General features: G+C 34.4%; 1 protein-coding gene across 3 annotated transcripts in view; it reads left to right on the top strand.

Moving 5' to 3' along the window:
- The window catches only part of NOL4 (nucleolar protein 4), a 393075-nt gene that overhangs the window by 300461 nt on the left and 75333 nt on the right, over nt 1–17281 (top strand). For 2 of the 3 annotated variants that reach the window (XM_024120909.1, XM_024120913.2), the window contains 2 exons: nt 399–590; nt 16661–16774. In XM_024120909.1, coding sequence (XP_023976677.1) covers nt 399–590; nt 16661–16774 — 306 coding nt within the window. The remainder of the gene's footprint in view (nt 1–398; nt 591–16660; nt 16775–17281) is intronic. The other variant, XM_024120911.2, reaches the window with a different exon arrangement.

Here is a 17281-nt window from a genome sequence, read left to right as displayed (position 1 = left end):
ATTATGCATGAAAAAAGAGTCAATTGTTTGTTTTCCGAGATTAGTATACTGTGCAGTGTAGCAATGTAAACAGTCATATTATTAATAGAGAATTTTATGGGGTGCTTAATCGTCACAGTCTACTGTTATTTCTTGATTTTTTTCTACGCAGTAGTCTATACTTTTCTGTCTGTCTGTCTGTCTGCCTTTCTCTCTCTCTTTCTCTCTCTGTTTTTTAACCCAACCATTTAGAAAGTCTGTAAAGGGTGTTTGCTTAAAATTTCTGGCTTTCCATTACAAAGTTCTCCAGTGCATAAACCAGACAAGAGTATTTTCCTATCAGTAATCAAGACAGGAAGCTAGGAACAGCAGAGAGCAGCCCTCCAAACCCTTCTCCTCTGTCTCCCTCTTGCCAACAGATGTTTGTCAGGCTGTTTGTAGATGAAAACTTGGACCGAATGGTCCCAATCTCTAAGCAGCCCAAAGAAAAGATCCAGGCTATCATTGACTCATGCAGGCGACAATTCCCTGAGTATCAAGAGCGTGCCCGAAAACGCATACGTACTTACCTCAAGTCCTGCAGGCGGATGAAAAGAAGTGGTTTTGAGATGGTGAGTTTTGAATTAAAACACAGCCCTAGATTCCATCCAAATCCCACATGTAACCATGACACAATTTTTTTTTTCATCTTAGTGTCTTTTTAATTTTTTCCATAACGTCAGGTCCAAGGGGTTTTTGTTTGCTTGTTTGTTTTTTCTCCTTTTCATCTTCCTGAAGTATTTATCCCCTTTGTTGATTCAATAAGACATACCTTGTGAGACCAGTGCTCACAAGCCTAGGTACCATGTCCTAGGAAATGAGGGTCATGTGAGTGAACAGCAGTGAGAGCCAGTGTCTCATTCTTGTGTGTTTCCTTTCTGTTACTGCTAAAGCAGATCTAAGGTTATTCAAGTCTTGAACTGAAGCACCAGTGGTTGCTTTAGACAGCCTGTGAGGATGGCTTTCTCTGGAACAAAAGGAAATAGATGGATCCATCTAAGTAATACTATTTTCATACCAACAGTTAACAAATAGCAGGCCTTGAAAATAAAGGTCAGGGAATGAAAATCCTTATGTGAAAAATAAGGCTTTTGTGTACTCGGTATATTTGTGTGCTTGTCTTGTGGATGGTTAACATGAGCGTTTAGATTCAGCTGGGCTTTTTATAGATGGATGATATCATGCTAGTGTTAGATATTTACGGGTGGAAATTAGATATCAGTGTTATTTGACCTTTATTCTATCTCACCTTGATGGAATTGTTATACCTAGAAGTAGTTTTTACAGTGTATTTTTAAAATTTATTTATAGTTTTATGTATTTGAGTGGACATGTCTTAGAAATTTTCTGAAACTATTTTCATTGTACTTTTGAGAAGGCTCCATAAAAGCCAAGACTCTTCGTGCTTGTGATCAGTGCCTCCAGTTTATTAGGTGTGATGGAACAGGAGCTGGTATAGATATAGGAGAGGTTTCAGAGTATGCCAATAGGAGAAATAGTTTTCCAGATATAAATGAAATAAATAACAAGTAATACCTCCTATATTATCTATTTTTCTACAATGGCTTATAAAAATATCTTTGATATTTTTAAAAGAAAAGCGACTGTTTCTTATAGAGAGGCAGTCTGCCAAGATGGTCACTAACACAAGGCTCGGTCCCTGGAGAGCTTGGCCTGGAGTTCTGGATCCACCAGTTTGTAGCTATGTGACCCAGGCAAGGTACTTCAACTTTCTGAGCTCAGGTCCCTCCTCTGGAAATGAGAATAATTCCTAACTTATAGTGCTGACAGGATCATATAAATTGTCATGTAAAGCTCGGCCAGTCATTTTTGACACATAGTAACCACTCAATAAATCTGAACTCTGAAAATATAATCAACCAAATATTATTTAATCCATCGTCTGAAAAAAGCTACCCAAAATATTTGTATTATAAAATCACAGAATACTACATTTAAGAATTTGCTTACTTCTTAGAATAACTATATTGAAGTTGGAGTTTGCTGTGCCTAAATTATTTTAAAATAAATTAGCATAGCTGTGCCTGATGAAATTAAATTATGAAGTCGAGGTGGTATGGTATAAGAGAGGAGAGATTGCTTGAAGAAAATACAGCTACTTCCCCCATTATTGAATTCTTTAAAAGTTATTGTCACCCAGTAGGAGAAAGGTGACAGACAAAAAGGATATCTAACCAGGAATAAAAGCCCAGAATCTTGGCTTTGACATCGGTTCATCATCAAATTGGCAGTTGATGTAAAATTCCAATAGAAACTAAGTATGTCTCATTCAGTGCACAATGCACAATATATACTTTCCTCTTTCAGTAACAATAAAGATAATAATGTTATATACCAAGATTTTATTTTACCAGCATCTGGCACTACTATTTCTTCTAAATCTTTTAATGTTATTTAGAGATTCTTTTCTTTGGTAAAATTTATCTTATTTTCCATTTATTAATAATTCTTTAAAAGAAAAAAATCATTGTCATGGAGAATTCTTAATTTCTCAAAGGGGTATTTGAGATAATCACAGGTTTTTTATTAGTTGTATTTATTGACCAAATATTAACATCTATTTGATGTAAACTTTGTGCTATGCGTAGAGAAAGACAAAAAGTTAATATAAAATCAAGTAGGTTTACAAACTAATCTTGAAGGAAATAATGCTGTAAAGAAATGCTATTGTATTTCATATTTAATAATTTTCATTTGTTCATTTTTTGTTCACTTATTCAATATACGTATAATGTGCATAACATCATGCAAAGTAATGAGAAATACAAAAGATGCCTGACTTGTTAATTAAGAAAATTTAACATGTTCCCTGATCATCATGATTCTTTGAGATTACAAGTTGTGGGAAGTGAAGGGCTTAAGTAATAATATAAGGCCTAATATAAATAAATGTTAAATGAACAACACAGATGAAAATTGATATTGTAGTTTAGCCCATTTTTTTAAAATACATTGCTAAGTAATGCACTATTGGAATAAAAATTAAATTTGCCATCTAGTTAACACTTGGAATTTTGATTGGCTTTATGTCACTTCATTGTCATGGAGCATGTCATCATTTTGAACACTCATCCTTACCTGGAACAAATAGGAAAAGGCATGACTAGGGCAGATAGTAATTACAACTAAATATTGTACATTAATTTTTTTTGCCTTCATAATTTTAAATTTTAATATAAGATAATATCCACGGTTTTTAAAAATTGAAACATTAAAAAATATTTTCTTATATTGTTTTTGCTGTAGGTAGACATGAAGAAAATGTATCATTTTTAATATATGACTATCTTTACATGCCAATTATTTCGTAGTACTTAGTAAGTCAACAAAGCAACCTAAAGAAGTTTTTAATATATTTGTAAAGTAGAATTGTAGGAGTATTTGATAGCGGACTCCGTATTACAAAATGAAAGCGGCATTCAGCAAGCTTAGCTCATCCAGTTACTTAGGATCTCTAAGCCAGCAGACTCTTTAAGTAAAGCAAAACACAAAATATTGAATTATATGTTCCCTACTGACTTTGATTAAGAAATTCAAAGAGATATTCCCATAGAAGTGGTTTATCACAACTTATATTTGTATTATACTTGAGAATCTTGACATTCACTCTAATTTTCTGCTGCTAATACAAAATCTATTCATGTTTAATTAGTCTACACTATCCCTTAAGAATTTACAACACAAGTACTTTTCATTGACTTCACTGAATGCATACAAATATTAGAGTATATATTTATGCATTCTTATTTCACTAAAATTATTAAGCCCCAAAGGTCTCAATTGCTGAAGTAGCCGAAATGTCTATGTCATTGCTCCAAACAGTCTCTATAATGCATGAAGTTAAATAACCATATTATGATATTTTTCTACACACTTTCACTAATTCAGCGTTCCCAGTCATCTCAAATCATAAATTCTTCAGTGTTGAATATAAAAGGATATGTTTTATGAGAAATAAATCCAATAAGTTTGATACAGAGTACTGTCTCAGTTTTCATTAGATTTTAAGAACCAATGAGTTAAGCAGCCCTTATATTAATCCTTAGACAAATATATCAAATCATTATTGATTCTATTATGCAGCTTTGACTCTCAAATTACTTCAGCTAATTTTCTGAAGAATATTTGTTGATTGTTTCAGAAAAGAAATGTATTTCTCCAAGGTGTCCTGATCCTAAATTCAAGAACACCTATAATAGATAAAGCCATAAAAGGAAAGCTTTATAAACAAGGTGAGGTTACCCCATACCTAAGTATTATTTGTGTTATGTGATATGATTTCTCTTTTTATTTTCTGAGTTTGCATTGTTTACAGACTCTTTCACCATGCTGCATATATGTAGACGTATTTTTAATAGAACTCAAATGAAAATATTTGGGGGAGATAGTCTAAGAGACTTTCAGTTCATCCTTCCTCCTGTATCTCATATCTTGACAGTATATCAGGTTAGATCAAGTGGCCTAGATATTTGAATTCAATAAACTCAGCCACTTGAAAAATTACCTATTAATTTGCTTTTTAATATTATTTATTTGACTATATTTGTTTGAAGAATTAAATCTCATGCTATTTTTTGTAAAATTTTGCCAGGGACATTGTCCACTAGGCTTCTTAATGTCCACTATAAATGATCTCATTTCGGAACCCTCTTTTAGCATGTAATGAAAAAAAATGTGTTTCTTCTGCAGAAATAGAGTGCTTTTATGTTTTCTCATCATTAACTTACTACGTTCACTTTTGTGCCTGTCAGGAAGTTCAGAGCCAAAAAACTTTCTAAGGTCCCAATTATCTGTTTTTTAAATTTGTTTTAGCTTACATATTTCCTTGGTAGCTCTGATATCTATTTGGGGAAAAAAGAGATATAAATTTAAAAACAAGTGTGTAAATAATCTAATTAATTACGGAAACACCATACTTTCAGACCACCTTCTAAGTTCTTTATTCATAGTATTTCTTTTTAATTACAGCCTATAATACCCTCCTCAGTAATTTTGATATCTGACCTTCTTATTTCACAGTTCTTTCATTAGAAAATAAATATTTAATGTTCAGGAAATGGTACATTTTTTAGGGTATTTGACTACTTAACATTCTTTGCCTCTACTTGTCTGATGTAGACTAAAGTAGAGAGATCAGAATTCGTCTTCAATTCACAGCTTTCATAGATATCATAGGCATTGCAAAAGCTACAGTGACACTATTCATTCTTTAGCAAATAGAGCTATTATAAAAAATGAATTAAAGTGCTTCTTTAAACTAAAAATTTGATCAGAAATATACTGAGCCCTTCATACAAGATCTTGGTTTAAAACTTTACACCTGCACGACCATTATTATTCACAATATTCTTCATGCATCGTGAGCACAACTGTACAGGTTTCTCTCTTTGTGACCAGTTAACTTAATTGATGCTAATTAGTTTGAATTCCCCACCTGCTATTTGTACCAATTTTTGCCCTTTTATAAATGTCATCTATCATCCCCCAGGATACTTTCATACCATCCTCTAAGTTCTTTATTCATAATATTTCTTTTTAATTACATCCTATAATACCTTTCTTAATAATTTTGATAGCTAATCTGCACTCACAGTTCTTTAGCTTTCTCAGTTTCAGTGGTCTGTATCACTCTAGCCATTATTAGCATGGATATTCCTTAGTCTTTGCTTTCACTCAAAGAGCCTGCACAAGCTATATTAAAATTTTTCACAATCGTCTACAATTTTTCAAGTATCCCCTGCTGCCTTTACAGAGGAAGTGTCCTGGTCTTATTGCTCTGGATAACACTTCACTTCTGCTCCCCTGTCATTTCACCTCCTTCAGCACATGGCTTCTTCGACCATCCCAATGGTCATATTTTCAGTTTTCCCTTTTCACTGAGTTTTCCCTTTTCTTCTCTTCTGCCATATAAAAAGTGTCCAAATTCAAAAAAAATTAATCTTATAACTTCTATAATCTTTCTTTGAGGACTCAATGCGTCCATCTTTCTTTGCCTTGTTTACTGAAATATTTTATACTCACAGATTACACCTGTTACCACCAACTCCCACCAAATCCCTTAAATTCAGGCTCTGGTTCTTACCACTATATTGAATTAGTTCTTAAGAAGATCACATGACTACCTTTGCACCAAATCCAAAAATTGCATCCTCAACTATAAATCACCCGATTTCTTAAGACTCTATTTTCTATTTCTATTCTTGTACCTTTTTCTTGATTTGGGGCTTTTCTTAAGATTCTGTGCTTGGCCATGTACCGCATATTACCCTCTCCACAGCTGCAGATGTCTACCCCTGTATACAGTACTCTACTCTCAAAGTAGATCCCAGTCATATACAAAACCTTGGTATTTCATTCCACATTCTAGTCAGATGCTAGGCAAATGTGTTGTTATATCCTCACTGAATTCTCTGTATTCTCTATCGCCCGTTCTCTCCACTGATCTTCCACTCATCTACCAAATCAACAGTAAATTCCTCTTGACTTACCTATTTACAGCAATCGCACCACTGTTGTCATGTACACCAGTGTTCATAAACTTGGAATGAGATTTGACTCTCTTTATACTTCTGACTTGCATTCTACCACTGGCTAAATTCTGTTTATTTTTCCTTTGCTGTCTTTCCCAAATCAGTCCCATAATTTTGAATTTTATCAGGTATCATTATAGTTCTAACCTTTCAAATCTCATACCTATGCTCTTGCATAATCCTTCTAACTCAACTACCTACTTCCATCTTATACTACCCTCTAATTCATAAGCAGAGACAGAACTAGGATTTGCACCTGAAAATTATGAAATTTGGGACCTTTTTTTCAAAAGAAAAGTAATATAAAATTATGAGCACAAAGTTAGGTAAAAGGATGAATATTTATCTGCAGTTAGAAAAAAGCCACACATAATAAATTTTTTAAAAAAGAGAAATCTTAAAGATTCAAATCTTTCTCTTCGGAAAAAGAAGAAATACTAGAATACTTACAACATCCAGAAACTTCAGTAGTCCCATCCAGTTGAAGAACCCTGGTACCTGGACTTCATTGGCTTTTTGATAAATCTGCCTTTGCTCTTGGAGTAGCCTTCCTCAATTCTGGCTTTGATACTGTCAAACTTTTGTCATCTCAGGACAAATTCTAAATTGCTTACTATAGTGTGTTACAGTATGCCCTTTTGAAACTGAGACACCTAGGTTCAATTCCTGTACAATTTTATGTCATGTTTCTGAGTCTCCATTTTTCTAAAGGAGAGGGCTCTTGAGGTATTACATGTGATAATGTAAATAAAATGTTTAGCATATAATCTGGCCCCTTTCTACCCTTTCTTCTAATATGCTCAATTATTTCCTTTAATGTTTTGGTTATCACAGGGAACTGCTACTCTTTCTCTCAGTGTGTGCTCTCTTGGTTCACTGATTTTTCCTGACTCAGGGTTCATGTGTACTATTCTCTCTTTATTTACTAAATTATTTTATTTACTAAAATTGAAGAGTAACTAAAGTGTAAAGAATACAACCATCATTGCTTTCAGAGTTACTCATCAATGGATCTTTTAGTTTAAGCAAAATGTTGACCTGAGTCTCATGGAATACCCCCTCATACACCCCACTCACCTTCCCTCTACAAATACATACAAACCCTGAGTAAAATATAACAATTTAAAAATATCTATATAAGCTCAAAAGAAAGAAAAGGAAATCCCCAGGCCTTGAAATGAATAGAAAACTCATAGCCAGAGTTGTAAACCCTTAATCTGATAGTGTAACAGAGTAGGAAGATAGAAAAAGTGAATTTAAGCCCAAACAGATCAGGGCTGGGATTTGAATGCCAATTCAAGCTCAGGAGATGTGGATTTGGGTTTGTGACTAGACAGGAACATGAACTGAGAACTGTATAAAAAGCTGTGACCCTGGAAAGGACTGCTCTTCCATTAAAGGGGAATTAGAAGCATCAAATTACAACTTCAAAAAGTGAAATGACAGGCATTATAAACATTGAAACTAAAACCTTACTAGATGGGTTAAATAGCAGATAAGATGATTCAACCAAAGAGAAGACTAATACACTGGAACTGTGGAAATTACTCACAGAAAAAAGAGAAGTGGAATTTGATAAAGAAGTTAACTTGGGGACTAGAGTGATATAGATCTAATAGACATCCCAAAGGAGAAATTAGAGAGGATGAGGACAACATTCAAGCCAAAAAGGAGGAAGAATTTTTCAGAATGGACTAGACCGTGAATACTAAGAACAGAGAAACAGACCATATCCCTGAACAGCACAAACAAAGTCACACCTACGTACATCAAGGCAAAACTGCAGCAGACCCACGAAATTCTTAAATGTCACCAGGAAGAAACAAGAAATTATCTAAAACAGGAAAGTAGACTGAACATAATACTTGTCCTCAAAATAGATGTCGGAAGACAATCTTCAAAATACTGAGAAAAAAGTCTTCAAAATTTTTTAGAGAAGCTACTTTTAATCTACAAATCGATGCCTAGCTCAACTCTGCCTCCAGAGTGAGGAAGAAAAATACTTCAGACAACTACTGAAATTACCACTGACAAGCTGTTTCTGGGAGGAACTAAAATGTACTCTAAGAAAAAGGAAACAACCCAGAAGGAGACACTGGAAAATTAGCAGCATTGGTGAGCAGATCTGAAGGAAAGCTCCCTGAATTTAGTCAGTGGATCTTGGTTCTTAGCCATGTTTTATCAGCTGTTACTTGTGGACCTTGTATCTCTTGTAGTTCAGATTCCTCATGGGAAAAATGGAAACAAATAGCACTTCTACATGAAAACCAACAACACTTGAAATAACAAATATAAAAACTTCTGCATAGCATGGTACCTGGTCTCTGAGGAACAGGATAAAATGCAGTCGAATCTGAAATTGCATTCCACTGCTCCCTTTACTGGGAAACCCTTGCTGTCTCAATCTGTTGAACTCCTTGGAGGGCTAAATCCAATACGCCTTTATCTATTTAATCATCACCTCTAGCTAACAGCAGCCTTAAATCTCTCTTTCTTCCATGTGCAAATTGTACTTTGTGGTACTTTTGTAGTTTTATTTTATCCTGTCTTATATTACTGTTATTTATATATGGGCCTTAGCTCCCTAATAAGAAGTTACGTTCCTTGACTACTCTGCTTCTTCACTTGTTCATTTCTGTATCATCCACTATGTCTTATACGGTACAATTAGTTGCTCGTGAAAGCTGCTCAGTCCATGTTCAATTCAGTGGAATTAAAATTGTTGAATGGAGGATGAGTGAATGAGTGGACATTCATACTAATGAGTTACTTTGTAGTAAAATTAGTGGGGAGATAAGCTAGTGTTTATTGTGTGCTCTGTCTTTCACAGTATCCTGCAATTGGCATTTCAATTTTAAAAGCTACTGATAACTGAAAATCTAGCCTAATGTATTTTAAATCTTAGGGAGTTTTTTTTTTTCCTAAAGAAGGCAGTCATATAATGTTTAATTTTAACTCTCTTGAAACACTATCTTTAAAAGATTTTTATCTATTTGGTAATTAGTGTGAATATTAATTGTATGAATAGAATTTGTATATAGTTTTAGGCTTCATAAATAAACTATTAAAAGAAAAGATGTCATGGTCCAAAATAATCATAAGTAAATGTAATCACTTATTTTCAGAATTAAAAGATGTTTCCTAGTGGAGACTTGAATAAGTTGTCAGTTAAAATGAAAACATGTCATTTTAGTTGAAAATTTAGTTGATCTCGTCTTGATCAGATGTATATGTCAGATGACATTAGCTAAATTGGGCTTTAGTATCAACTATAAAACTTAACAATTCCCCATGTGTTTGTGAAAGATCATTACTAAAGGCCAATAATGTTCTAAAATTAAGGCCAAAGCATAGACTATTAATTCATAATGAAATACTTATAATCAAAGCCTAGATAGGGGTTAATTATCATCTTTGTTTTTAAACTCCTTTTAAATTAGTCAAGATATTTTTCTCAAGAAAACTGAAAAGTCCAAGGATTCTCACATAGCTGGGCTCAAATGTCAGGGATTTGCCACTCTCCTAATGCTTCTCTGTGTATTGGTTTAACTCTCAGTCTTGCTACCTGTTGGGAAATGTTGCCATCAGCAGCTCTAAGCTTCTTTTCTTAAAACTCCCAATCCAAGAGCAATCTTCCAGCTCCAGGTCCCCATTTCCCTGAAAGGACTTGGATTGGCCCTATTCGGATCATATGTCCATTTCTTGGATCAGTCACTGGGAACAAAGGGATGGGCTCCCGTGATTGTCCAGGACTAAGTCATGTGGCCAGTCAGGTCAGTAAGGGACTTTGCTTATCACATCCACCAAAACCTTTTAGGATGGGGTGAAGGCAGTTGATTTGCTATTTTAGTCTGCATCCACTACGCCTATCTAAAATCTTGGATCATCAATGGTCCAGAATTCAGAACTTTTCTGATTTGGGGGACATGATAAAGTGCATATTCTGTTTATTGCATAACACTCACATTGGGGTCTGAAAAAACATCCCATGCACAAATATATTAGTCTTTCTGCCACAAAACCTGGGAATATTCACAGAAAGAAGAAAAAAGAAAGTTTCTAAATATTCTCCTATCAGTTTCTTCTGCCAACTGGGTTTGCCCTAAGTTTTTGAAATATTTCAGCTTATACAATATTAGGATCTTAGAATTGCTGATATAAGGTTGTGAGTCTATAATAAACACTCTTTGTTCCGTGTATATTATACCCTATGTACTAGGCATTGTACTAACTTGCAAAGTAAACTCTATGATAACAGAGACAGTATTGATTTTGTTTATCTCCGTATCTTTGGACTTGGCACAGTTCCTGACATATAGAAAGTGCTCATTAAGTATATTTGTTGAATAAACTAGTAAAGATATCAGTGACTTTATGTACCTTACTTTATGGAATTCTAACAACTGCCCCCTGATATAGAGATTATTTTTCCTATTCATAGCTTATTGACTGAACCTCAGTTTTGTCATTTATAAAAATATAAATAATGATACTTGGCAGAATGAGTGAGGCTCAGAGAGATTATATAGCAAAAGCAGTCAGGGAGATTGCAAGGCACTGATTGCATAATAATATCCAGGTCTGTCTGACTTAGTTGCTAAACTGTTACTTTAGTCCACTGATGTTGGCAAATGAAACTACCTGGTCAGAAGAAGGGATCCCTTAGGAGCTGCATCTTTTTACACTGTAACAGTTATGTGTTCAGGCATGGGTATACCATTTTGAGGTGACAGGATGTCATCCAAGCTGCAGAGTTTTCAAATTATGTATCTTATAAAGTAACAAGGTTAGCAGAAATCATCTTAATTTAAAACTCTACCTAAATTCTGACTACCGAATTATTTGCTTTACTTATTTTAAAAGAGCTCATTCTACTTAAAATTTCAGGTTGATGTCACCGTTGCTCCCAATCTGGCTTGTCTAGTACTTGATTAAGCTGTGCTTGAACAATGGAGTCGGGAGCCTCGCCACAGTAACCCAAGAACAGCGCTTGTATTCTTGATTTCTTTTTACTTTTTATAATTGCAAAAAAACACAAAACTCTACAGCATCCTACGTGTACAGCAGAAGTTCAGAGGACTCTAACACTGTTTAGTTTTAAGACCAAAAAATGGAATAGTTTGTTGGTGTGGTAGTAGGTTTTACATGCCTATATAAGGAAAGACACATTTACACTGTGCCAACAGCAATCATATCTTAAAGTCCCCAATTAAAATGTGACTTTTTAAACTCCAAAACCCCATGTGACTGTTTAGCCATCTGTTTAATGAAACAACCACCATTGATTTGGGCATAGATAATTATTACAATAAGAACAGTGCTGGGGAAAGATCAACTCGTCCCAGTTGAGTATGACAGTTAATTATGAAGAGATAATTAGTGAAGGCTAGTTAGATTTATCTCATATCCAGGAAAGAAATAGATAACAAATCTCAATCTAGGTATAGATCATGTAAAATATGTGATTATATACATCTTTGAATAATTATTTTTAAATATCTAAGATGTATACTAAATAGTAGATTTACTGAGCTATATTCAACTGGAAGGAGCAGTGTTGTTTTCCATAAATTATCTATTGAACTCTTTGCATTTGACGTTTTGGTGAAATATTATTTCAAATTATTACAGTGGAAGCTTTTGTGTTTTATGGCCACTCTTACTGGTGTAACAAGGAATCTTCAGCCTTTATCCCTGGTAGATCCCATGACTACAGCCCTTAACACACTGACAGGAAAACACTAAAGAGATGATTTTAGAATAAGCTCTCCACTAGTAAATGTCGCGAAGGAAAAGGGAGTCCCCATGAATATGGTTCTGAGGATTCATAAATAATAGTTTTAAATTTCTCTATGATAACTGCTTTTATAAGGAGCACAACTGATTAATTTCCTTCTCACTCTCTTGGTCTAAGTACTTTTGAGTTGTGAGATAGATAATAGCCACACCATGGAGGAAAAATAAGCAGAAGACTTTCATATTTTGCATCGTATAACCGGGCATAGCGTAATTGAGCTCTTTGTGTATTGACGAGCATTGGCATTTATTACTGGCTCATCAATATTAGAACCAAGGGGATTTTTACCAGGATTGCCTCACAGGAGAGAAAGAACTTCTCTGCCTGGCTCCTGATTCTCGTTCTGGGCATGAAACTAAGCTTTATTATGTTTCATGTACAGAAATTTCTTGGCACTTCTGGTTGCTCCAACGTGAAAATCTTGTGAATTTAGATTGCATCAGTTTAGAACATGTGATGGAATTTAGATAAGTTCCATTTTATCATGCCATTAATGAAGAAGAGTTTTAAAGAATTAATAGGAAGCTGTTTTAGGAGGATTTTGATGACTTTAAGAGAAGAATTTTAGGAAGACCCTAATATATTCTTCATTTCAATGCATAATGGAGTTAGCTGTACATGGACTCCTCTGGAGGAATGTGTAGTGTTTAAGAGCTCTAGCTTTCTTTAAACTCACTGAGGCCTTCATTGTAAAATGATAATAAACTTTACTAGGGATTATTAGTCCCAGTTTATCATCAGACTTAAAGATGAATTCAGGTGTTTCCACATCATAGCTGTGTGATCTTGGGCAAGTTCTATAGGACTTTAATTTGGGTTTCTTTAAAATGGGTGATATAAGTACTTTCTCTCAAGGGTTGTTTGGAAGAAATTAGATAGTGAATCAAAGATTTTTTGTATTAATGCTTCCACATCTAAGCACTCAATATGAGTTAGGTATTATTAATATTTATCTTAAGATTAATTTAGAATGAATAGTACTGGTTTTCTCCTTGGAGGTACGTATTTTATCATGTATTTAGGATATTGTAAATTCCTTGAAAAACACATATGTATCTATTAAACTGTAATATAGATTTTATTCATTCATTCTGCCCTTCTCTCCAATGAGCTTGAGTCAGTTATAATTGTAGTACAGACATGTAAAGGACTAACTTTGGTCTGCTTATTTTTAGTTGAGCCAACATTTTATATATAAGGATTTTTCCTAAAATATTTTATGTTATTAATAATAAATTTTGTAAAAGTACTAAGTATATAACAGAATTTAGGAGAGTGGAAGGGTTGAGAATTGGGAGACACGAAACCTGACTTCTATTTCTAGCTCAATTTGTCCTTAGGCAAAAAAGTTTCTTCAAACTTTAAGGAAGAAACTTGTACTGAGTGATTTCTATGGCCATTTACAGTTATCGGATTATGATTCTACAGTAAACTCAGAACAACTCTATTTTCAAAATTATATTGTTTAACTTCTGGCCATGTATAATCACGTATCTTTGCTTCTACTGATTTTTTTCACTTAATAGGAAAGAGTACATGATTGCTTTATCTTGAAGTTGACTTTTTTCCCAAAACCTTGAAATAATGAGGTTATCCAGTGACCTTAAAAAATACCTAGTTCCACTCAGCTGCGACATTATTCTAGTTTCTGAGAAGACCAATTATATATATTTGGGAAAAACCCAACTTTATCATTTTCTCCAAAAAGGAAAGTATATAAATTATTAGACACAGTAACTTATACTGTTCTAGTAAAAGTCATTTCCCATTTTGTTTTTAAATATTAAAAAAGAATTTGAAAGGAAATGCTACCAAATAATTTTAATTAAAGAGATATTTTACCTTGTATTCTCTCTGTTCAACAAACTATTAGGTGTTTAAGGAATGCATGTGTTTATTACTACAATTCAGTCAGCTTAATGAAGCTCCATAGCCTTACATATTCCTAATTTTGAATAGAGGTACCAGGTAAAGAGAAAAAAATAAAAGGAATGAAGAACAGAAATAGGTCTCTGAATTTCATGTGCCTATCAATAATTGGATCAGGAAAATAGAGACTGCTGATATTTTATTTAGCTTCTGTTAATTCAATCCCTTGAACTAAATGAAGTGTCTAAAGATGTAGTTTATAAAGGTGTGAACTCTCACTTCTATTTGAATAATGCTAGCTACAATGAAATAAATGATTTTTTTTTTTTTTTTTTTTTTTTTTTTTTTTGTGGTATGCGGACCTCCCCCTGCTGTGGCCTCTCCCGTTGCGGAGCACAGGCTCCGGACGCGCAGGCCCAGTGGCCATGGCTCACGGGCCCAGCCGCTCCGCGGCACGTGGGATCCTCCCAGACCGGGGCGCGAACCCGGCTCCCCTGCATCGGCAGGCGGACGCGCAACCACTGCGCCACCAGGGAAGCCCTAAATGATATTTTTATAATGGAATGTTCTTATTCCCATTTGTCCTATAACACTGTTGGCCCAAAACATAATTCAGTTGAGAAGAACAACATTGTGTAGCCAATTCCCATGAGGTTTAGAGTATAATTTTAAGCCATGTTATGGCCATCTTTTAATGAAACACTGATTTTTGTAGCTTAGTATATTTTCACTTCTGAGCTAGACTGTCTTATCCATATTCAATGAAGTACAGAATGAAATGAAGCAATATGCTTTTTGAAATTATATATACACCTTTATGACAATTTAAATATTTGTTAATGTTTACCTCATTTGACCCTCTCTGTTCCCAACACACAGTCCTGGCTTTGTAATTTCCTTCTCAAAACTATTCTTCCTGCTACCTCAGGGGGCCTCTTTCTTTTCTTCCTTTTGCAAAAATGACATTCCAAATATCCTAATGCTTTATTGTCAAAGTTGTCTAGCTATCATTTCCATCATCTCACAGGGTTAGCAGGTGGAGACTGCACCCCATACCCTTCCTACCTTTTGCCTACAGAGGCTACTTTGGAGGTGGAAACATGGGGGAGTCAGGTGAGGCGGCAGCAGAAATTGCTTCCTAGTTCAAATAAAGTCAAAGCTTGGTCTCCTTCTGCACTGAACAAATTCTACTGAAGAGTAGCTATTAAAAAACACTGTGGTCTGAATTTAGCCGTTCTAGAACATTGTTTGAGATAGAAATGCTATGGTTCATTGTGCTAATGCACATGATACATGCCAGAGTCAGCACAGTGAATCAAGTACAATAAAGGCATGCTCACATTCATTTACAAAAATTAATTAAAAGATCTTTGTTAGTTGGGAGGCCTCTAAGAAGTATGTATGGCATCCATACATATTTTGGACTCAGGCTTTGAAAACCCTAAGATGGCATACCATTATATATGCTAGATTGCTAAAAGATGCTTATTTTGTCATTTCATATTTTGCTCTCTCATCTCATTTAATTTTTACATTACTGATCTATCGTCTTATCATATATTTTTAAAAAACTGTCTGGTATCATTAAGTACTTCATCTTTCAGTTAGATAATTTTTCATGTAATTATGGGAAAAAATGGAAAACTTTTCTGATTATCACAAATGATATGGAGAATCACAAACAATTTGTAGTTAATCAGGAGCTTAGTCAGGGGGTTAATGAATTTCTACATGGGCTACACAGAAGATGGATATCCAACATGTACCTGTTAGACTAATAATATTGACACATATTTTATAAATAAAACAAAGCATGTAAGCACACATGCACATCTCACATCTAGAACACTGAATTTTTGTTATAGCAAAATTGTTCTAGGACTGAATTTTTAGTTTGTTTTGAAGCTAAAGTAAGGTGTTTTAAATAAGAATTTTAATCACATCAATTGTGTCGCAACTCAGACTGTAAATAGTCATAATATTTCATATTAAGGTTGTTTGACATGGTCTGAGTGTCTGTCAGTTTTTCCAAATGTTTCGGCCCTGTCACTTGTTTTTGTTTTGTTTTGTTTTGTTGTGCATTGTCATATGTTATAAGAGAATTAAAGGACTTGTTTTACTTGCAAAACCCAGTCAGCAGTTTTACCACTGCCTGTTCAAACTCCAGCTTAATGGCCCAGACTAAACACTTGTGACAAAGGAGCTGTGGGAATGGATGATGGATCTGTAGCAACTCTAGCTTTAACCTCTAACTAGCTTTCATTATTCATCTTTGCAATTTCCATTTCCTCTTTCTATTGAAATCAGTTGAGTTGAAATACATGGATATTCCTGCACATCCTATGAGATCTTCTGAGCATAGCATTGGACTGTTAATGATACTGTTAATAATTTTTTCATGTTTTTTTCTCTCTTTTTTTTTTAGTCTCGACCTATTCCTTCCCACCTTACTTCAGCAGTTGCAGAGAGTATCTTGGCTTCAGCCTGTGAGAGTGAGAGTAGAAATGCCGCCAAGAGGATGCGTCTGGATAGACAACAGGTACTGAGGAGTCTTGGGGTCTGGTGACCACCAGCTATAGCAAATATGGTTAAGTTAATCTGATTTATGGAGAAGAGCAGAATCTCTGGAATGGATTTAAAGTCCACAGAGATATCGTTTTTCTGTCTCTGTGATATGAATTTAAACTTGAAAAAGGCATGTCCATGAGATCAGTGGAGATGCAATGACAAAAATTTTCTGCTACGAAAAATGGATAATTGTAAAATTAATGAGTTAAAATTCTGTTCAGTATCCAATTTGAAGGCTAATGACTTATTTAAATAAGAGGCTCTAACTGATCATTTACAATAGTTTTGTAAGTTTACCTGATCGTTTATGATAATGACCTGATTATGGTCTTTTCGAATGAAAATGAACCTCTCTTTAATTTCCTCTGGTCCATTGCCAAATATCAATAGATTATGCTAGGTATGGGGAAAACACAACATAACCATGAAGACCAGAAAGCCATAAAATGGGGGTATAAAATAAGGAAAATCTATGTCC

This window comes from Physeter macrocephalus, chromosome 19, assembly GCF_002837175.3.
Source record: "Physeter macrocephalus isolate SW-GA chromosome 19, ASM283717v5, whole genome shotgun sequence".
In the NCBI taxonomy this organism is placed as follows: Eukaryota; Metazoa; Chordata; class Mammalia; order Artiodactyla; family Physeteridae; genus Physeter; species Physeter macrocephalus.
The sequence above is the reverse complement of the archived record's forward strand: the minus strand, read 5'-3'. Positions and strand labels throughout refer to the sequence as shown.